General features: G+C 38.6%; 1 protein-coding gene across 1 annotated transcript in view; it reads left to right on the top strand.

Annotated features, from left to right (window-relative positions):
- KCNH8 (potassium voltage-gated channel subfamily H member 8) overlaps positions 1–22,108 on the top strand; it is a 446,156-nt gene that overhangs the window by 234,018 nt on the left and 190,030 nt on the right. Inside the window, exons 4-5 of the mRNA XM_061167954.1 lie at positions 12,012–12,139; positions 17,724–17,964. Coding sequence (XP_061023937.1) covers positions 12,012–12,139; positions 17,724–17,964 — 369 coding nt within the window. The remainder of the gene's footprint in view (positions 1–12,011; positions 12,140–17,723; positions 17,965–22,108) is intronic.

Raw genomic sequence — 22,108 nt, 5'->3', positions numbered from 1 at the left:
CTGAATGTGGTTCCCCATGCTATACAACAGGCCCTTGTTGATTATTTTATATAGAGTAGTGTGTATGGAATGTGGTTCCCCATGCTATACAACAGGCCCTTGTTGATTATTTTATATAGAGTAGTGTGTATGGAATGTGGTTCCCCATGCTGTGCAGCAGGCCCTCATTGCTTATTTCATATACAGTGGTGTCTATGGAGTGTGGTCCCCATGCTGTGTATTGTATACAGTGGCGTGTATGGAATGCTTACTTTGTATACAGTGGTGTGTATGGAATGCTTACTTTGTATACAGTGGCATGTATGGAATGCTTACTTTGTATACAGTGGTGTGTATGTTGACCCCAAACTCCTAATTTAGCTCTCCCCTATTGCCCCCTGCTGTCCCCTTTCATATACTACTTTTTTATTTTGACTCAAGTTTACTTATCTAGCAATTTACATTTTCTTTAAATGGCAGAGTTCTCTCATTCAATAAAATATCCTTCAGAAGTCCATTTCATAAAATAGACACGTAGAAATGGGACTTAGCCTTGTATGTTACCTGGTGATATTTTTCTGTTCCATATTCAGCGCATCTACCTCCCTTAAACACCTTCCCTAACCCCTGGGAATCTAAGGATCCCAATTAAAAAGCAGAGGGAACTATAGTCAATATCTTGTAATAACCTATAATGGAAAATAATCTGAAAACTAATTTATGTATATGTATAACCCTGAAACATTGTAAGTCAACTATACTTCAATAAAATGTGTTTATTAAAAATCTAAAAAAGTTACTTCTAAAAAAGTTACTCAATGACTGGATATTTATTAATATTGAAATATTATGGTTATATATTTATGATAGATATTGTGATTCTGTTTGAACAACTTTTAATCATGTGTATGACTACATGTATGTAGATAGACAGAAAGATATGATGCCTTGAATTTGCCCCCCTAAAATCTGAATGAGTAAAGTGGATGGAACTAAATAAGACAATACATGTATTCATCCTTGAAGCTGGGTGATGGGGGTATGTCAGAGACAGAATTCTACAGAGAAACAGAACCACTGGGGTAATCTTTCTATATATATATTATCTTTATATATATATAATCTTTTATATATTTAATCTTTCTGTAATAATATTTCCATATATATAGTCTTTCTATATATATAAAATATTTTTTCTGATATAGATATTTAAGATCAGTACCAACCAGAAAACAAGTTGCACATGTCTGATTTGTTTTGTTTTTTGGTATATACATTATATTAATTAAATGTTAGCTTCATAATATAAATAAAAATAACTACATCACAAGTAGTATAAAATATACATGACTGTAAAATATAGTCTCTAATCTCTAAAGATTTCTCTGAAAAATAGACTAAAAAAGACAAGAGGTAAAATTGATGATGGTGACAGTGATTGATAAGAATAGCATCAAGCCAGATTCCCTTTAATCAATAGATATTCAAATAAATAATCCATACAAAATATATAATAGGGAAGTGTTTTATCTTGTTCATTAAAAAAATTAAATGCTTAGTGTATGTTAAACTCTATTTTAAATATTAGTAATATAATAATAAACCATATGTGTCTCATGAAATATATGTGACAGATATAAAAATATACACATTTGCTTTGTAGGTGTGTAAATTTTTATATTTTGTAATAAATTTTCTGAAACATGGTAGTCAAGTGTGTTATTCTGGCAAGATCAGTTCAGTGATAAAAATGTTGCCAACCAGGGTTCTTGGGCTTCCACAAGGAACAGAAACGGATGAAAGCCCAGACAGGAAATCTGGACGAGGCTTTCTTGGGGTCCCTGTGGCAGGATGGGGAGCAGGGTTGGGGGGGAGCAGGGATGAAACGGCTCCTGCCTTGGAGGGGAGGGAGGGGTACGTCCAGGCAGCAGGCAGCAGGGCTGGCCTTGGTGGTCTGTCCACCCCGTCGGTGGGGTACAGTGCCTGGCGCATGAGCAGTGGACTCCTTTTGCTCTGGACACCTTGTTTTTCTCCCTGCTCTTCAGAAGTAGCCATCGGGTTTTTTGGTCTTTTTGTATTCTTATTGTCTATAGTTTGTGCTAACTGCACAAGCACTCAGTTATTTTTAGTCTTTTATAGTTTCTTTTTATTTTGTTGCTAGTGGAGGAGTAGAAGTTTGTCTAGGGGCAACCATTGCCAGAAAAGGTCCCGGGTTCCAGCCTGTCTCAGATGCAAGTAATATGTTTTTGAAGAAGGATTCTTTTCTCAAATTGATACAGACTCTTGGGCCACCGTCTAGTCAAGGCTATGGTTTTCCCAGTGGTCACGTATGGATATGAGAGTTGGACTATAAAGAAAGCTGAGTGCCAAAAAATGAATGCTTTTGAACTGTGGTGTTGGAGAAGACTCTTGAGAGTCCCTTGGACTGCAAGGAGATCCAACCAGTCCATCCTAAATGAGATCAGTCCTGGGTGTTCATTGGAAGGACTGATGCTGAAGCTGAGACTCCAGTACTTTGGCCACCTGATGCGAAGAGCTGACTCATTTGAAAAGATCCTGATGCTGGGAAAGATTGAAGGCGGGAGGAGAAGGGGACGACAGAGGATGAGATGGCTGGATGGCATCACCGACTCAGTGGACATGAGTTTGAGTAAACTTCAGGAGTTGGTGATGGACAGGGAGGCCTGGCGTGTTGCGATTCATCGGGTCGCAAAGAGTCGGACATGACTGAGCGACTGAGCTGAACTGAACTGAACTTGGGCCACCAGTATTGTCAAGCATGAAAAACCAGCCCCAGGTTTCCATGCAGCTTAGATTCTCATATGTTGAAAGCAATTAAAAGATCTCCAGACTTACTAGAAATCAGTAAAATGCCTAGATGTAACCTGAAAATCTCTCCTTGACTTCCCATTCTGAAATAGCTGTAGTCGTGGGAATTTTCAGTGATAGCAGAGAGAGAAATGTCTTAATTGTTTCCAACAGTTACATCTTACAGAATCACAGTATAATACCCAAACTAGGAAATTGGCATTGGGACATTATGTGGGTATAGTGCTGTGCCATTTCATCACATAGGTATATTTGTGTGACTGCTGCAGTAATCAAGATATGTAAGTATTTCATCCCTGCATATGTCTTCCTCTTGCTACCCTTATAGAGTCATGTAAGTCCCTACCCTCTGATTACTGCCAGTCTGTTCCCCAGCATTTAGAAGATGTTATGTAAATGGAATAATGTAGTATGTAATTTTTTGAGATTAACATTTTTTGCTGAATGATGTCCTGTAGATCTATCCAAGTTATGCATATAATAAGAGTTGCTCTGTTTTATTCCAGAATAGTATTCCATGGTATGGACGTACCACAATTTATTTAACCATTCACTGATTGAAGGACATTTGAGTTTTTTGCTGTTCTTGGTTATTACAGATAAAGCTGCTGGGAGCAACTGTGCACAGGTTTTTTAGTGTACATAAATTTCATTTCTCTGGGATAATAGCCCAGGAATATAACTGCTGGTTTGTATGGATAAGTATATAGTTAGTTGTTCTTTTTCAAGAAACTGTCAAACTATTTTCCAGGGTGAGTTTATCACTTTACCTTTCCATCAGCAGCATATGAAACACTCAGTTTCTCCACCTCTCACCAAAATTTGGTATTGTCACTTTTTCATTTTAGCTCTCCTGATTGGTATGCAATGATATCTAGTTATAGTCACAGTTTACATTTCCTTAATGACCTCTAATGATGTGAGTATTCGCCATAATGTATCATTGTAAGTGAAATACCTTTTCATGTGTCTTGTTCATTTTCTAATTGGATTGTTAAGTTTTCTTATTGTTGAGTTTTGGGAGTTCTTTTTGTATTCTGGAGATGAGTTTCTTGTTAGATAAGTGATTCGGAAATATTTTCTCCCAGCCTGTAATTGTGCTATAAATGTGCTAATTTTGAAACTTACATGTATTATTAAAATTGAGCAATAGCCACAGCAATTGTTTTGAATCAATAGGAGGACTGTTTTGTCAGTGAAATTATTTTAAATTACCAGCACATAGCAGTAATAAAAAGTTGACCAAATGTAGTTGCATTGCGTACTTTTTAAACATTTTCTATAGACAACACTTCTCCCTATTGCCTGCATCTGGGTTGGATCCTTCCACTGCCCAGCCTTGGCACACCAACCATCTGATAGATCCAGAGATTGGCAGTTTTTGTGACATTCTTAGAGGAGCAAAGCCACAATAGACTATTGTGTCAGTATATGGAAAGCCATCAAATACATACCCCAAAAGTCTCCTAACGAACTACCGAAACATGTATTCCAGCCAATAGACTCAAGATTATAAGTCTAAGAATGTAGAAGTTATAAATTTGTGTCTTTTAGCAGATATTTTGCCCTTTGGCCTTCTTCATATCTATAAATTAGTGATTATTTTCTGTTAAGTATATTTAAGATTAGTTACATGAAATGAGGTCAGTGATGTGAAGAAAAAAAAAGAAAGCCTAGAACAAAATCAAAAAAGTAATTCACCAAAAATGTTAAATTATTGCTGGGAGATGGAAATGAAAGAGACTCATTTCCTGCTTTATATTGTTTACATTTCTAAATTTTGTAAAATATGCATGTTTTATGCATATTTATTAAAAATATCATTTTTTAATATTCAAGGAATAATTGTGTATATGTTATGTGATTACAATTGAGTTAGTAAAATATGCAGAAAAAAATTGGAAGGAAATGCATGTAATCATTGGTATTGAAAACAACAAGGCATCCTTTTTTTTTTTTTTTAATTTTTCTGTATTTTCAGCATTTCCCATAATGGGTTTACATTGACTTCATTTTCCATTTTGGAGGGGAAATTCTGTCTTCTCGCCTCTCCAAAATAAAAATAAATTGCAAAAACTGTGAAGCTTCTAATGTCATCTCATTAAATGAGTTTTCCCTTGATTAATGATAGATATTTTATATCAAGCCAAAGATTCCTTTCTTCTATTGCTTGCTCATTACACTTTCTTTTAAAAAAGGAAGCATATTCACGTCTCTGCAAATGACCCAGTTTTGTTCCTTTCCATGATCTAGTAATGCTCCACTATACATATGCACCATATCTTCTTTCCACTCATCTGTTGATGGACAGCTGTGTTGTCTATGTCCTGGCCATTGTGAACAGTGCTGCAGTGAACTCTGGGGTGAATGCATCTTCTTGAATTATGGTTTTCTCAGGGTATATGCCTGGGAGTGGGATGGCTGGTTCATTTGGTAGTTCTAGTTTAATTTTTTCTTTCCTTTTTTTTTTTTTTTTTTACATAAATTGGGTTATTTTAATTTATTTTTTAATTGGAGGAAAATTACTTTACAGTGTCATGTTGGTTTCTGCTGTGTGTGTGTGCTAAGTCACTTCAGTCGTGTCTGACTCTTGGCAGCCCCTTGTAGCCTGCCAGGCTCCTCTGTCCATGGGGTTCTCCAGGCAAGAATACTGAAGTGGGTTGCCATGGCCTCCTCCAAGGGATCTTCCTCATCCAGGGATCGAACCCACGTCTCTTAGGTCTCCTTCACTGGCAGGAGGGTTCTTTACCACTAGCACCACCTGGGAAGTCCAATTTCTGCTGTATGACAATGTAAATCAGCCATAATTACACATATATCACCTCCTAGTTTTAGTCTTTTTAAGGAACCTCTATATTTCTCTCCATAGTAGCTGTATCAATTTACATTCCCACCAACAGGGCAAGAGGGTTCCTTTTCTCCACACCCTCTCCAGCATTTATTGTTTGCAGACATTTTTTGACATATTGAGTTATGCTTAAAAAAAATTATCTGAGATATTAACATGGATTTTCTCCTTTATAAATCTACTAAATTATATAATGATTTCCTAAAATGAAACCAACTTTGGCATAAATCCCAAATAAGCATGGTATGTTTTCTGTTAATACACTTCTATATTCAGTTTACTAATGTGCAGGTTAGGATTTTGCATGTATATTCAATGTGGTATATGGTTATCTTTTTGTATTATACTCACCTAGTTTTAGTATCACAGTTTTCTGGGCTTGTAGATCGAATTCAGGAATTTTCAGACTTCTTTGTCCTCTGAAGCTTTAAAAGAATTTTTTATCCCTTTTGGGCCTGATGACGTTGACCTTTAGAGCCACCTGGTTAGCAGGGGTGATGAGCAGTGTGGAGGAGAAGGCCACTTTATCTACTTGTTCCACAGTTGTCGGTCTAGTCAAGGTTTTTACCACTTTGGCGACATAGTTTGGTAATTAACTACCCACCCCAAAGTTTTCATTTAATCTAGAAAACTATTTGATGGATTTTTGCACAAAGGAATTTCATTATTTTAAAAGTCTTCTAAATTTATGGTCCTTTTAAAACTCTTAACACTGTTGGTGTTGTCTCTATTTTGCCCTGGAACACAACTGCCAAAAGGGTTTAATCCTTTTATCTTCCTTTGCTTTTATTGATCATACATTTTCTGAACTTGTGTATGTGTGTGTTATCTTAATTCCCCAACTAGGGATTGAACCTGGGCCCACAGCAGTGGACACGCCAAGTCCTAACCACTGGACTGTCAGGGAAATCCCTACCTTTGCTTTCTGTTTCTGTAATTCTTTCCTTTGTGTATCCTTCTATTTTATTCTCACTTGGTTTTCTCTTGCAGAGTCATAGTTATGGAAGTGACCATACGGGTTCACTTTGTGTCTGAGACACTCTTGCGTATACAGCCGTGAATCACAGGGCATGCGGCTGCCTGACCAGGGTTTTATTCCCCAGTTTTGTCGGCAGCCCAGTGTGGCTAACAGGATGTGAGGAAAACCACAGTGTGCGTCTGCCTACCTTCCAGCTTCTTCTGCTTTTTCTCCTCTTCTTCCCATTCTCTGTATCTCAACCCTCCAGGACTTCTTTGAGTTTTTCCCGGTCAGTAAGCACCTTTCTGGCCAAGACTCTCATCTGCTTTACTTGCTCTCAGGGATGTTCTGCCCTTTGCCTCCCCATCTTATTAACATCTTATTAACAACTCTTCCACCTTCAGATTTTAACCCTGAGTCATTCGTCTTCAGCAACTGATGCGTCACCCCTAATCCCACCCCTAATCAAAGAATCTGTTCAGATCTCACTGTTAAAGGGTCCAACACTACTTTAGTCTTTTGTTGTGAGATATTTTTACATTCAAAATATATACATCATATAATTTGAAAATATTATTTTTAAAACTCCCATACACTCCAAATCCAGTTTACAAAATAGAAGTTTACTAATTCCATTTAGTAAGCCACATGGTGACCCAGCTAAAGATTTTGTTTTCCAACCTCTTTACACTTTGCTATTTTCATGTGATTATGGGTAGATTTGTAGTATACATATTTTTTTCCCTAGATGATATGTTACTTACTCATATATGTCTGCTCAGTCACTCAATCGTGTTTGGCTTTTTGGGGCCCCCCTGGACTGTAGCCCTCCAGGCTCCTCTGCATGTGGAATTTTCCAGGATTTCCAGAATTTTCCAAAGAAAGTTTGACTACTGCAGGACATAAAGTCTAGACACCAAAATTAATATATTGATAAGCCTGACAACATAAAATTGTGAAATTTTTATGCTGCATAAATAAAATCCAAGGTCAAGTAACAAAATGGGAGCAATGTCAGCAGCATATGTGACAAGAAAACGGTGACTAAGATACAAAAGCTCTTAAAAATAGGAAAGTACCAAGTTAATTTCAAAATTGGCACAGATAATGTGAAGAGACTTCATAAAAATAAATGCAAATGGACAATAAATATATACCTGAAGCTTATTCACGTTCATCATTTTAAAAATGCAGCTCCGAACAACTTTGCACATTTTTTGACTATTTCCAAGAATACTCCAGTGGTGTGCCATCTCCTACTCCAGGGGATCTTCCCGACCCTGCGATTGAACCTGGGTCTCATGCGTCTCCTATATTGGCAGGCAGATTCTTTACCACTAGCTCCACCTGGGAAGAAATTTGCCATGTTTGTAAATATTATAAAAATGTTGCCATAATGTCATTGCTCATGTGTTTACTGCTTTTGTACCTGACATGATTTTGAGATACTTCTGTACTAACAGGTAGGCACTATTTCCTTCATTTTCTATTTATCCTAAGTCTAGTTTAATGGAATTTTAACATCCTATGTCATGACTGTATCAACATTTATGCATTTTTCTGTTTATGGACATTTGGCTTATTTCTAGTTATACACAAACACATATGTATATTTTATGTGTTTTTATGTATATGAAAATTACAAACGTTGCTGTCATGACTATTTTGTGTGTATGAAGTGAAACTGAAAGTGTTAGTCGTTCAGTCATGTCCCACTCTTTGAGATCCTGTGGACTGTAGCCCACCAGGCTCCTCTATCCATGGAATTCTCCAGGTAAAAATACTGGAGTGGGTAGCTATTCCCTTCTCCAGGGGACCTTCCTGACCCAGGGATCAAACCCAGGTCTCCCACATTGCAGACAGACTCTTTACCCTCTGAGCTTCCCAGATGGTGCTAGTGGTAAAGAACCTGCCTGCCAATGCAGGAGACATAAGGGATGCAGGTTCAATCCCTGGGTTGGGAAGATCCCCTGGAGAAGGGCATGGCAGCCCACTCCAGTATTTATTCTTGCCTGGTGAATCCCATGGACAGGCTACAGTCCATATAGTCGCAAAGAGTTGGACACAACTGAAGCGATTTCACACACACACACACATACATGTATTTTTATGAGTTGTTTCCTACTCTATTTATGATTTTTTTTTTTTTTTCATTCAGGAGCTACCAACCCAGAACCATTTTAAGTTCAATCTTTTGCTTGCAAGATTTTAGATCACCTAAGTGGAATGATTTTTCAATCCCAGTCTTGAATTAAACTTAAATTGTGAACAAAATTTTTCAAGGAAACCTTTTTCCTTTCTTCTGCTTAGAGCCAACACCAAGAGATATTTTTTTGACATTTCCCTCTGAGGGGTTCTTTTTTAGGACTATAAAATTGCTTTTGTTTGATTTGGAAAATCTCACCAATAATTAAATGTCTCCACGGAGATGGGATTTGGCTTGTTGACTGTCACAGATCTCTAATCTGGTCCACTTTGTAGTTAGCGTTGTAACTGCACTGGCATCATGATGTCGACTGGGAGTGCATAAGCAGAACACTGCGTTGCCAAGTACATTCCTATAGATATTATCTATATCTCGGGCAGGTGTCCAATTTAAGTATATTTAAAGTTACACCCTGATGAATTAATAATTGCATTTTCAGATGCAATTTATGAGAGTTCATTGCAGATCCAAAAAAATGAACACACGAAGACGCAATCTTAACTTTTGGTAGTGCAATGAAATGGGCTTTGTTCACCGGCGTTTTGAAAAGAACGGGACCCCTTTTGATCTTCTACATCCTGTTTTGTTAATTTGTTTTTATTGATTCATGTCTATAGTAACACATCATTTCATTTTAGTATTTACTCAAAGTCTGAAGCAAAAGATGAGCAATGAAAAGACATGTAACATCAGATTAGACTTTTGCAATGAATAAAACTTCTTATTTTCCGGTTATTTAAAGCATCCCAGTGTGGCCTGAGAATGGGAGGTGATTAAAAGCCTTGAAACACCTAGAGATCAGAGTCAGATGGGCTGTGACTATGACATACATTCATCTGTGTGCCACTTCACACCAAGCAGCATCTGAATATTGATTTCATTCATTGACAGACCTGGGCTGTGTGTGAAGGTAGAGAGTTTGGAGCAATCTGGCGTCACAGACTGGCTCTTTCCCTGAGTAGCCATGTGGTCACTATCAACCTTTCAGTATTCTCCTCTGTGAACGGAGGATAATAATGCTTATCTCGCTGAGTATGAGAATTAATTGAAATTTATGTATACCAAAGATCTAGAACAAGCCCTGGCACATGGGCCATCAATAATAGTTAGATGACTTCCTCAGTGTAGCAATGAAACCAAGTCATTTTTTTTTCCCAAATAAGTTTTATGAAGAGGAATCAGACAGCCTTCCAAGCACTACAGAGATCTGATAATGAAGCTTAGAAAAATAAGTTTTCAATTTTTGCATTTTGCAATTATTGTCAGTTCAGTTCAGTCGCTCAGTCGTGTCCGACTCTTTGCAACCCCATAGAGTACAGCACACCAGGCCTCCCTGTCCATTACCAACTCCCGGAGCTTACTCAAACTCATGTCCATCCAGTCGGTGATACCATCCAACCATCTCATTCTCTGTCGTCCCCTTCTCCTCCTGCCCTCAATCTTTCCCAGCATCAGGGTCTTCTGCAGTGAGTCAGTTCTTCACATCAGGTGGCCAAAGTGTTGGAGTTTCAGCTTCAAGACCAGTCCTTCCAATGAATATTCAGGACTGATTTTCTTTAGGATGAATTGGTTGGATCTCCTTGAAGCCCAAGGGACTCTCAAGAGTCTTCTCCAACACCACAGTTCAAAAGCATCAATTCTTCAGCGTTCAGCTTTCTTTATGGTTCAACTCTCACATCTATACATGACTACTGGAAAAACCATAGCTATGACAATTATTGACATATATATTCAATTTATATAGCATGAAATTGAATGTTCACCAACTGACCAAATAAAGACTAAGTGTTTCTTAAAGTCATACAATCAATATTTTATTTCTCTTGAGCAGTATACCTTTGGAAAGAAAATAAAGTAGCTGGATACTTACCTAATTTTACTAAAATAGAGTTCAATTGAATTAAAGATTTAAATGTTAAAAATTTAGAAAAAGACACAAACATGTTGGAAGAATGCAGGCATAGATATTTTAAAATAGTTTTTGTTTCCTTTTTTAATTTTTGAGTGAAGACAGTTTGACTATGCAAGACATAAAGCCTAGACACCACAAGTTCTTGTCCTGATAAGCCTGACAACATAAAATTGTGAAATTTTTATACCGCATAATTAAAATCCAAGGTCAAGTAACAAAATGGGAGCATTATCAGCAGCAAATGTGACAAGAAAATGGTGACTAAGATACAAAAGCTCTTAAAAATAAATAGAAAAGAACCAAGTTAATTTCAAAATTGGCACAAATAATGTGAAGAGACTTCATAAAAATAAATGCAAATGGACAATAAATATTTACCTGAAACTTATTCACAGTCACCATTTTAAAAATGCAAGTCCAAATAATTTTATGGCATTTTTCAGCTATCCAAATATCAGGCAACACTTATTTTATATATTTCATAATTTTGATGTGTGTGGTGAAGCAGACACATCCACTCACCACTCCTGGGAATATAAGTTGCTGGAATTAAATTTGGAATATGTATACCAAAATTTAAAATCTGCAGAGCCACTGTTAGTAATTTATTTACTGAATACCTTGACACATCAATGCACAGTGTTATGCATGTAAGAATTTTCTTTGTAAGATTATCTACACAGATTTCTTTTTTAATGCTGGGTAAATGTATATGTTCGTGATAGGGAAATAGTAAAGAAAACAAGACTAATTATATCTTTAGCATGGCACCCTTAGCTCTAGAAAAGAATGAGAAAGGACTCTAATGTGCACATTAGAGATGATTTAACATTATTTTGACGTGGAAAAGTAATATGTAAATAGTTTTATTGTAACTTCCATTTATGCAAAGAATAAGTATGAATGTGGATATAGCACATGTATTGGATATTTTTCTGGAAAAAAATGAGAAAAAAAGGTTGAAAGTCAAATTAGGGATATCAGTGTGAAACAGCAGGAAGGAAGGAGTAAGGCTTTTTATTTAATGCTTTCCTGAACTATTTGAAAGTTTCTCTGTGCTCTTGTATGTTTTACTTTCGTTGAAAAAATGATGACATTAGCATGAAGATAAAAATATATAAATTGTAAAGAACTAAAATTAAATGTCATTAGGAGTCAGCAGATAACTTGGGGTGTTGAAAAGCCTGTACTGTGTGCTCTTGAGAAGGAACTGCCAAAATGACATTCTTGGGGTCAAATGATACATTCACTGGTGCTCAATGAGTTTTATTTCCCCCAGACAAAGCCAAAGGACGATCGCGAGCAGGAACCCATTTTGATTCGGCTCGGAGACGAAGCAGAGCGGTCCTTTATCACATCTCCGGCCACCTGCAAAGAAGAGAAAAGAACAAGTTGAAAATAAACAATGTAGGTAGTATGTGTGTACACTGCGAATGCTAAATTTTCCCTTGGTGGCAATGTTTGATTCGCTAAAGAAAGGCTCCAATTACTCATTTATTGACTTTCCTAGATTTTTTTCCACTTTGACTTGCACTTTCCCATAAAGAACAAACTGGGAAAGGTCAGCAGTCACAAGGCATTTCCATAATAAACGTGATTAATCATAGTGTTATCGCAGCCTAGAATATTATTCCAGTCAGTACAATATGGTACTAGGGAGACTGCAAATGAGCCCGGTTACATTTTATGAGCAAGTTATATTACACATTCATCGTTTGTTGGTTAAAATTTCTCAAATTTAATTTTCATTCCATCTGTTTTGCACTTTATCTAATTTCACTGAATGCTTTCATCCAAGGGAACCATGAACAAATCAGTCATTACTCCATTTAGGAATTTACATTTTATGCAACACAGAATTGGGCATTTCACACCTAAGAACATTGGGTTTGAAATGATGTACCATATACCTTATAGTTGGGTTTCCTTTTTTAAGTTACCTTTTAGTAACTCATAGTAGGGCTACTTTTTGAAACCTGGTGGTCATCTGGCCAAAGCCACAGCAGATAACTGTGCTTATAAAAGGTGACTCCGCAGAGTTTTAAGTGGCCAGTGTCCCCCAGGATTTGCCAGTTGATTTCATCATAGGTTCCTAGGATGAAGAGACTTCACTAGAAATCCAGAACTATACCTGCTTGATTGTAGATACTCAAAGGTGATTTTTCAAATCTTGGTAATGTCATTAATCTACATGGTGAAATCTCCAGACCATACAACTTTGGGGATATGTCTGACTATGGGGGTCAGACACCAAGACTCAGCGTCTGACTTGCCAGTGACTTTAGAAAAATCATGTGAAACAACCAGAGCTATTTTGGAATTGACCTCAGGTGCTTAGGCTCTGGGAGTTAGGGACACAGGAGCTTCTTTGGCATCTCATTTTACATGGAGAACTCAAAACCATTTAATCTGACCTGTTAACAGTTTGCTAAAACATTCTTGCTTGGGACGCACAAAGTATCCTCTTGTCTGAGTTTCATGAATAGAGTCCGGGGTGGACTGCCATCTCCCATGCAAGGGCTGCAGAGCCGACTCTGCCTCAGAGGGATTCCCTCTGGAAGCCACACTGTTTGCACCCATCTGTGCTCCAGGACCATTACCATGCTGGTGTTGATCTGTAGGTACCGCTCTCAAGAGTCACATTCGGTTTAGTTTGTCTTGGCTGAATATAAAGACTCTCTAGGGAGCCTAGGGAGTGTCACATTGATTTCCTGAGAATCCAGGGATAGACCTGAAACATGGCTCACCACTGGATTCATGAATCCTTCTCCTGGTTTCTTGTTATACCTGCTTTCCTTTACCAAGTCAGCCTTAGTGATGATATAAGTTCTAGGAAGAAACAAATGTAACCACATCTGGCCTTTATTCTATGCAAACCAGCCAGCAAAGCACCTAAACAAATATTAGCCTGAGATTCTGTAATGCTGAAAGAAGACACTCTTCTAGCCTGTAGTCCAGTCATTTAAATGTACCAAGCCTTAGTGAGCTTAAAATGCATTTACAGAACATGCTATTTTTCCCCTTCTGATTCAACAAAGTACAAAACAGCACTTAAAAATCTTATGTAAAAAATCATAACTCCCACTACTTGGCTAATTTGCTAAACTGCGTTTATTTAAGAATTACACACATCAGGATGGAACATTAAAATACTACATGGTAATGAAGGATGTCTAATCAACATGGAGACTCTGTTGGAGACAATACAAGTAGTACAGTATTTCTGAAAAGGAAATGTGGAGTCAGGATGAGCCTTGTTCACCATCTTATTTCAAGGAGAACAGAGCTGAATGCTAAAAGATAGCAGAAAGACTAGAGAAGGGGGAACAACGATCCAGTTTATTGACTAAACAATCAGTCTTTGGGAAATTCTGAATATATTAACATTCAAGTGACCAAAAAAAAAAAAAGATTTCTTAATATTTTTGTAGGTCTTTGCTATTTACAAATCCCCTTTGCTGTTATCATATTATTTGATTCTTACAGCAAGCCAGTCCTGATATGATTTTTATTAGTTCCATTTTAATGATGGAAAAGAACAATTTATTTGAAATATCAGAAGCAGAACCAGCAGATGTGGGACCCAACCATGAATCCCCTGACTCAGCCACAGTGCTTCTGCCCCTACCCAGCTTCTTCTCTGGTACAGTTCTGGGCAATAAGAATATGTGATTCAACTTGGAACAAATTAGCTCGTCTGGCCCTTAGCAAGCTCTGAGAATCACAATATAACTAATGCCCTTCAGTCCTGGCTCTAACTTTGGAAACAGTTTTTAATTTCTGGTTTCCTTGACTGGTTATTCTATTTAATGACACTGGGGTGATGCAAGTGCCTTCAACTCAAAATATCCCATGGCAGCGTTGAGAGCTGGAAAGGACAGTGCTTTAGATGCCCAAATATGACTGACGGGCTCTGGGGTGGTCCTCATGGAAGGCATATGCTACCCTGCAGTCACTCAGCATGATCACTGTAGGAAAATTTCCCCATCCCTTTGTTCATTCAGAAGTTGATTTCAAAGACATGTTGCATTAATAGTTTAGGGAATAGTTAGCCTTGATTAGGTTTTGGCCTTAATCACTGATTTAATAATACATACTCAAAGAGTCGGAAATGACTGAGCATGCACGCACTCCTTGTGGCCTGTGGGATCTTAGTTCCCTGAGCAGGGATCAAACCCTGGGCCCGCTATGGTGGAAGCTCGGAGTCTTAACCTCTGGATCGGCAGGGAAGTCCTGCTGGCCCCGTTTTTGCCTGTGGGTGGCACAGACAATTGAGACGGACCTGCTCCCATCCTTTCGGCAGCGACCCCAGTTCTGGTGCTGCCACTTCCGCGGAACACAGCAGCCAGCGTCTTCTCTTAGTCTACATGTCTTAGTCATGAGAAAGAAGGCGGCGCCCTACAACCGATTTTTATTAGTGGAAGGTAGAGCATCCTGGAGGCTGGTAAAGAATCCGCCTGCAATGCAGGAGACCCCAGTCCAATTCCTGGGTCAGGAAGATCCACTGGAGAAGGGATAGGCTACCCAGTCCAGGGTTTTTGGGCTTCCCTGGTGTCCTAGCTGGTAAAGAATCCGCCTGCAATGCAGGAGACCTGGGTCGGGAAGATCCCCTGGAGGAGGGCATGGCAACCCACTCCAGAACTCTTGCCTGGAGAATCTCAAGGACAGAGGAGCCTGGTGGGCTGTAGTCCATGGGGTCGCAGAGAGTCAGACATGACTGAGTGGCTATGCATGGTAGAGGTTAAACAACTCAAACACCATTCCTACTAAAGAATATGATTCCAAATTAATATATGATAGATAACTAAAATTGAGAATGGTTGTATTATTCTATAGGCAAACAGTATATTTCAGGGTTATAAATATGCCTTTTTCTCCATATTTGCTAAAAGCACACTTTCCAATTGTAAGACATTTCTTCCATTCAAAAGGTTTTTGATACAACTTCATAAACAGAGTAGTGGGAGTAGAAAGGTGTCTCTTTTTGCACTCTTTTTTCAATCCTGCTTGTGTCAAGATGTATGCAGAATTTGAATGAGAAACCTTTTAAAGTTTAAATCTAAGCTGAGATGCACTGGATTCTCAGTATATTTTAAAAATACTTTAATGTATTTTGAGTAGCCTATAAAAATGAAGTGGTGTGATTTATTTTCTGATTTTTGAAGATAACCATTACATTGTTGACCTTTGCAACAGCACCACTAATGCTTCATATAATGCACATACTTCAAATGAAAAAATATTTTGCTTCTTGAGTTTTCACAGCCTTCACTCCTGGGGCTGGCTTCCTTCTGAAACAAAGTCAGAATTTCATTTCTGTAACATGATAGAAAAAGACTTATTCAGATAAAAACTGAGATATTCTTCCATGGCTTTTGGTAATATGTTATTATAGTAAATATTTGGGAAAAAATCATATTGGACTCTGTCCCGTTCTATCGTAAATACAAGTGCTTGTCAACCTTGAGACTCTTAAGTCTCTTATGGCCCCTAAGTCTCTCTTTTCTGCACCTGCATCAGCTCTGATGAGAAGCCCAACAGGTGTTACTTCCTTCTTCCTCTCTGAATTTTATGGCATAATCTACCTTTGGAACTTGTTCCAAAAGCCAAAGAATGAAGTGAAGGAGGCAGGTCAAGTTGTGGGGTTGAGTGGAGCATAGACACAGTGGCAGATGGGCAGGAAAGAACCGTCAGGAAGGGGGGAAGCAATCCCCCCTCAGATCCTGGGTTCATGAAGTGCCCGAGTGGGCTGACTGAGAATATTCACCAGAAGTAGAAGCATTTGTTATAAACACCTGCCAAGGAGAGACGCAAGACAGAAGCAGCGTTCATACTAAGGGAGGAGAAGTGTTTGGCCTCCAGAGAGTCACCACGAAAGAGCTCATGCTCCTGACTGCTCTGAACCTTTCTTGAATCCCCAGGTACTTTAGGGATCCCTGAACATACCATATTAATTCGCTCTTCCCTCAATCCCTGAAAGAAAAAAACACACAGCAACCTGCAAGTAACATACACTCCATAACTTCTAACTGTTCTGTTCTTTCAATGTAACTTTCAATTCTAATTTCCATTACCTAGCTTGTAATTCTCATTAATTGAGGTCAAAGCAAGGTGCGCAAGTATCTGGTCATAGGCTGTCAAATTCCCCGACACCCTATTGTTGGGCCTCCCTTTGTCTCATCGCAATAAAGGGAATTGTTCATCAATTTGGACTGCTTTCAAAGTGGAGTGCTTTTGCAGTTATAAAAACTCCAGCTATTCTTCTGCATTTAATCAGCTGCACAGTGAACATTGCTTTTCTCCTCCCATGACTTGAATAATAACTGTGAAGTAACTGTTTTTCACTTTGCCATCTTAACAAGGGCGAGCCAGTGTCAGAATAAGCCCAGTGTCCATCAAGGTTGTGAGATTTGGGTTCCTAACTGGAAGCTTCACCAACAATCATAATGCAAGTAGTCAGTACAATCTGGTTGTATTTTGAAAGATGTGTTAACAGCTATTTACAATCAAATTTGATCATATAGCTCTATCCTTGCTGGAAAAAAAAATTGCACCCTTGCTGTTATTGGAATTTCAGGTCCAATATATTCTTTACATAATGACTGTCTTCTCAAAACTATAAGTATATGGAATGTCCCCACGACAGTAGGAGCCTAGCTGTATCTGGTGTTTATGATGTATGTAGGATTATACTTGCAACTTTGGATGTTTCTAGGTGACATTTTAGATAATGATCTTTTTACTCTTCATGAACAGAAGTCTAGATAACTCACGTATTAACATGGATGACTACACTCTGCATTTTCCTGTTACTTGTAACAAAGATCCCTGCCCAGTTTTAATTTATACATCTCTATTTTTTTTGCATTACCAGCTTCTAAATGTCTCTTGTAAGATCTAGTACCATGATATGTGTTTCTAAATAACTCTCCCTGTTCCTTATTTCTGATGTTGTGTTTCTCTCTTCTCTTCTTTTTGTCTTTATCCACAGAATGTTTTTGTAGACAAACCAGCATTTCCGGAGTATAAAGTTTCAGATGCAAAAAAGTCCAAATTCATACTTTTGCATTTTAGCACTTTCAAAGCCGGCTGGGACTGGCTTATTCTATTGGCGACGTTTTATGTTGCCGTGACGGTACCTTACAACGTTTGCTTCATTGGCAACGATGATCTGTCGACGACGCGGAGCACAACAGTCAGTGACATTGCAGTGGAGATTCTTTTTATTATAGGTAAGAACCAGTGGCTGTTTTTCTAGGAGATTTGCATAGGGGAAGACAGATGTGTTCCAGATTTTTGTAACATGAATTTGAGCTAAGATCCATTTGCATGGGCATAACTCAGCCTCTGATGCAAATTTTGGAGAAGCACATATTTGGATTTCTGAAAATTACCTCTTCCAGCTTTCTCACAGTTCCTTTGTGCAGACATCTACACTGATGCTTTTTGTTTCTATCCTTATTTCATCAAAAGCAGGCTGAAAAAGACTTAATGGCTGTTCTGTTTTGTACTCTCAGCCTCTGTGATGGTCTTACCTGCACAGGGTCAGAGACAAGGCTTGGCAAGCACACATCAGTGGCATCCTGGTAATGGTCCATCCTGGGCGTGTTCCTTCAAGCCCATCTGTGCCTTTCGGGAACCTGATGGTGGTTGCCACAGGTGGCCTAGTTGCAGAAACAACGGATTACATAAACTTCCTAGTCAATCATCAGAAGCACTGAGATCTGACTTTACCTAAAGGAGAGGCTCTGAGGGATGTTTGCTAAGAATATTTATCTCTAGAACATTGGGAATCTTGGTTGAAGCTGCATCTGCTCCACGTTTCTCAGCCTTCTCCTAGCTTTCTGTCCCTTAAAGTTCCATCTTGTGTAGACCACAGCCAAGCTCTTGCATGATTATTCTAGATCATCCTGAGCACCGTTAGCAACCTGATTCCTACATCTTTACCTGGTCATGGTGATGTATGTAGGGTAACATCCTTTCTGTAAAGATGAGAGAACTGAAAATATTTTCAAGCAGTAGGTGAACAAGGGACTGAAAAAAGTGAATCCTAAAAGTGCAAAGAAAACGAAGTAAATAAGTGAAGCAAGTCAAACGCTTGTTTCAATGGATACAGTACATTTTTCTCTGTGGAACTGGTGCAGTTTTGGGTTCTCCAATGGAATGTCAGCACGTGTTTGCTCTGCAAGAGTTTTATGCCCTTGGTGTGATTTTGGCATCACAGTTAACATGCATTTCCTAGGCACACCCCTCAGACCCCAGCTCCCACCCCAAAGGTGATGGCCGCAGTAAGTTTGGACCACCAGGTGGCAATGTTGTCTAGTTAGGTATCTTGGTAAGGCTAACAACTCAAAGAAATTTATCTTTTTTTAACTTAAACTATTCTTTATTGGAGAAATAAAACCGTAGAGGAATATTAAATCACTGTTAGATGGCAAATAACATTCTAGTTTGAAGTAGAATTGTGCAAGATGTGTTTCAAGATGGCCGTGTAGGAAAAGTCTGAACTCACCTGCTCCCATGGAAACAGCAAATCCACAGCTGCATAAGGAACAATTTCCTCGAAAACAGAGCAGAAAACTAGCTGAACAGCTCCTTCCTAAAAAAAGGATAAAAGGCCCACATCAAGAAGGTAGATGAGGCAGAGATATGGTCTCTCCAAAACCACACTGCTGGTGGGGAAGCCCGCACCTGGAAGCCCAACGAGCATATGGAGCATCTTCCTGAAGAGTGAAGGGGCTCCTGTTCAGCACCAGGACCCCAGTTCTTGAGACCTCACCTGAGAGACAAGCCCCTCAAACATCTGACTTTGAAAGTCCGGAAGACTCAAATAGCTGTAGGGAGCAGAAATGCCACTCTTAAAGGGCTCAGCTGCAGACCTACATACCCTGGGACCAACTGTTCAAGCAGTAGTTTGAAAAGTGCCTAGAACATACGTGCAGGAGATTTATTAGCTAATCTTAAAGTATCTGCTGAAGGGACAGAAGCCAGTGGGGTGGTGTTCTCCAGGGGCTGAGTGGCCTGTGGGCACCATTTTTGTGTTCCTGTCAGCTACTGCTGACGGGCACACCCCACTCCTTCAGTTGTCCACTGCCCTAAAAGTCACTCGTGCATACTCCACAACTGTCTGCTCTGGTGGCCAGGGGAACTGGTGTTTCTGGGCCCCATGGGACTAAAACAATCCGAGAGCCAGTTCTTGGCAGGCTACGACCCCTAAAGGGCACAGCACAGACTGGAACACTCTCCAGATCTTCCTGTGAAAAACATCCACCTACGCATCTAGAGCTTCAACCTGAAGGGCAGGCTTCAGGTTTGCTACACATCTATGGACTGAAGAGGGATTCCTTTCTTGTTTTCTTCCTTGGCTGTGCTAGAGCTCATTAGTACTGCCCAGTGAAGAGCTTGTAGATCATCGAAAGCCCTGGTTTTTGCAACTGTCACCAGAGGGATACCTCCAAACTGGCTGGTCTAGAGGTCAGCAGAGTTTACAACTGAAGTCTCAGAGGATGATGTATATTTTCATACTTTTAAAGCTTCTGCCTGAGGATCTGACTTCCAATCAGCCTGAAACTAGGTGCTGAGGTCCTCCCTTGGGAACACAGACACTCAGCACACTTAACAAATGTGATTTGTCAAGAGAAAATCAAGACCCAGGGCAAGGTTGAGCAATAAGTTTCATCCCCTGTACAAAGTCTCTCCATCAGGACTGAAAAAGGTAGATGTTTTGACTAATGCATAGAAACAAATAGAAACAGGCAGAATGAAGAAACAGAGGAATATGTTTCAAATAAAAGAATAAGAAAAACACCCGGGGAGGGGGGAACCCTTAATGAAGTAAAAATAATAATTGATTACGTGAAGAGTTCAAAGAAATGTCATAAAGATGCTCACCAAACTCAGAAAAGAATGGATGAACACAGTGAGAATTTCAACAAAGAGATGAAACATAAGATGTCACATAGCTGAAGAATACAATAACTGAACTGGAAAATACACTAGAGGAATTCAATGGTGGACTAACTGAAGCAGGAGAAAGAATCAGTGATCTGGAGACAGGGCAGTAGAATTCACTCAAAGAGAGCCGGAAAAAGAAAAAAAAATAATGCCAAAAAGTGAAGATAGCTCCCTATGGGACAACTTCAAGCAAAATAACATTTGCATTACAGAGTCCAGAAGGAAAAGGAAAAGAGAAAGGGGCAGAAAACTTATTTGAAGAAATAATGGCTAAAAGCTTTATAAAGCTAAGGAAGGAAATAGACATCCAGATTCAGATCCAGAGAATTCCAAAAAGATGAACCCCAAAAGATCCACACCTAGACATATTATCATTAAAATGTCATAACTTAAAGAGAGAATCTTAAAAGCAGCAAGCGTGAAACAACTTGTGCACTGGGACAACCCCATAAGACTTTCAGAAGATTTTTCAGTAGAAGCTTTGCAGGTCAGAAGAGAGTGGCATGATATATTCAAAGTGCTGAAAGGGAAAAATTTCCAAGCAAGGATAATCTACCCAGCAAGACTGTCATTCATAATCAAAGGAAAGATAGTTTCCAGACACACAAAAGCTAAAGTTCATACCACTAAAATGGTCTTACAGGAAGTGTAAACGGGCTTCTAAGAGTAGTAATTAGTAATAAAATTATATGAAAGTAAAAATTCTATCAGTAAAGGTAAATATATAGTAAAGGTATTTCTTAGTCATTTATAAAGCTTATATGGTTAAAAGATAAAGGTATTTTTTTTAAAAAGCTATAACTATAATAATTAAGGGATACACAAAATAAAAAGATATAAACTGTGACATCAAAAAGAGAATACATGGGTGGGTAGTAAAAACAGAGTTTTAGAATGTGCTCAAACTTGACTTGTTATCAACTTAAATAGACTGTTCTATGTTTAGGCTGTCATGTGAACCTCATGCTAACCACGAAGCAAAAGCCTATAGTAGATATACAAAAGGTAATGAATGAGAAAGGAATTTAATCATCAAGAAACCACTAAAACACAAGGAAAGAGAAGAGGAGAAGATGAAAACAACAAAGAACTACAAAACAGTCAGAAAGCAATTAACAAAACAGCAGTAAGTACATAACCATTGATAATCAGTTTGTACATGGACTAAATCTTTCAATCAAAATACATAGAATGGCTGAATGGATAAATAAATAAGACCTATCTTCATACTACCTACAAGAGAAGCTCCTGGTAAATGTAATGGCACAGAGACTGAAAGTGAAGGAATGGAAATGATGCTTCACACAAATGGAAACAAAAAGAAAGCTGGGGTAACTATGCTTATATCAGACAAAATAGACTTTAAAACAAAGATGATAATAAGAGACAAAGACAGGCATTACATAATGAGAAAGGGATAAA

The sequence above is a fragment of the Dama dama genome, chromosome 19 (assembly GCF_033118175.1).
Source record: "Dama dama isolate Ldn47 chromosome 19, ASM3311817v1, whole genome shotgun sequence".
Taxonomy (NCBI): domain Eukaryota; kingdom Metazoa; phylum Chordata; class Mammalia; order Artiodactyla; family Cervidae; genus Dama; species Dama dama.
Note: the sequence above shows the minus strand (reverse complement) of the source record. Positions and strands in the feature narration are given on the sequence as shown.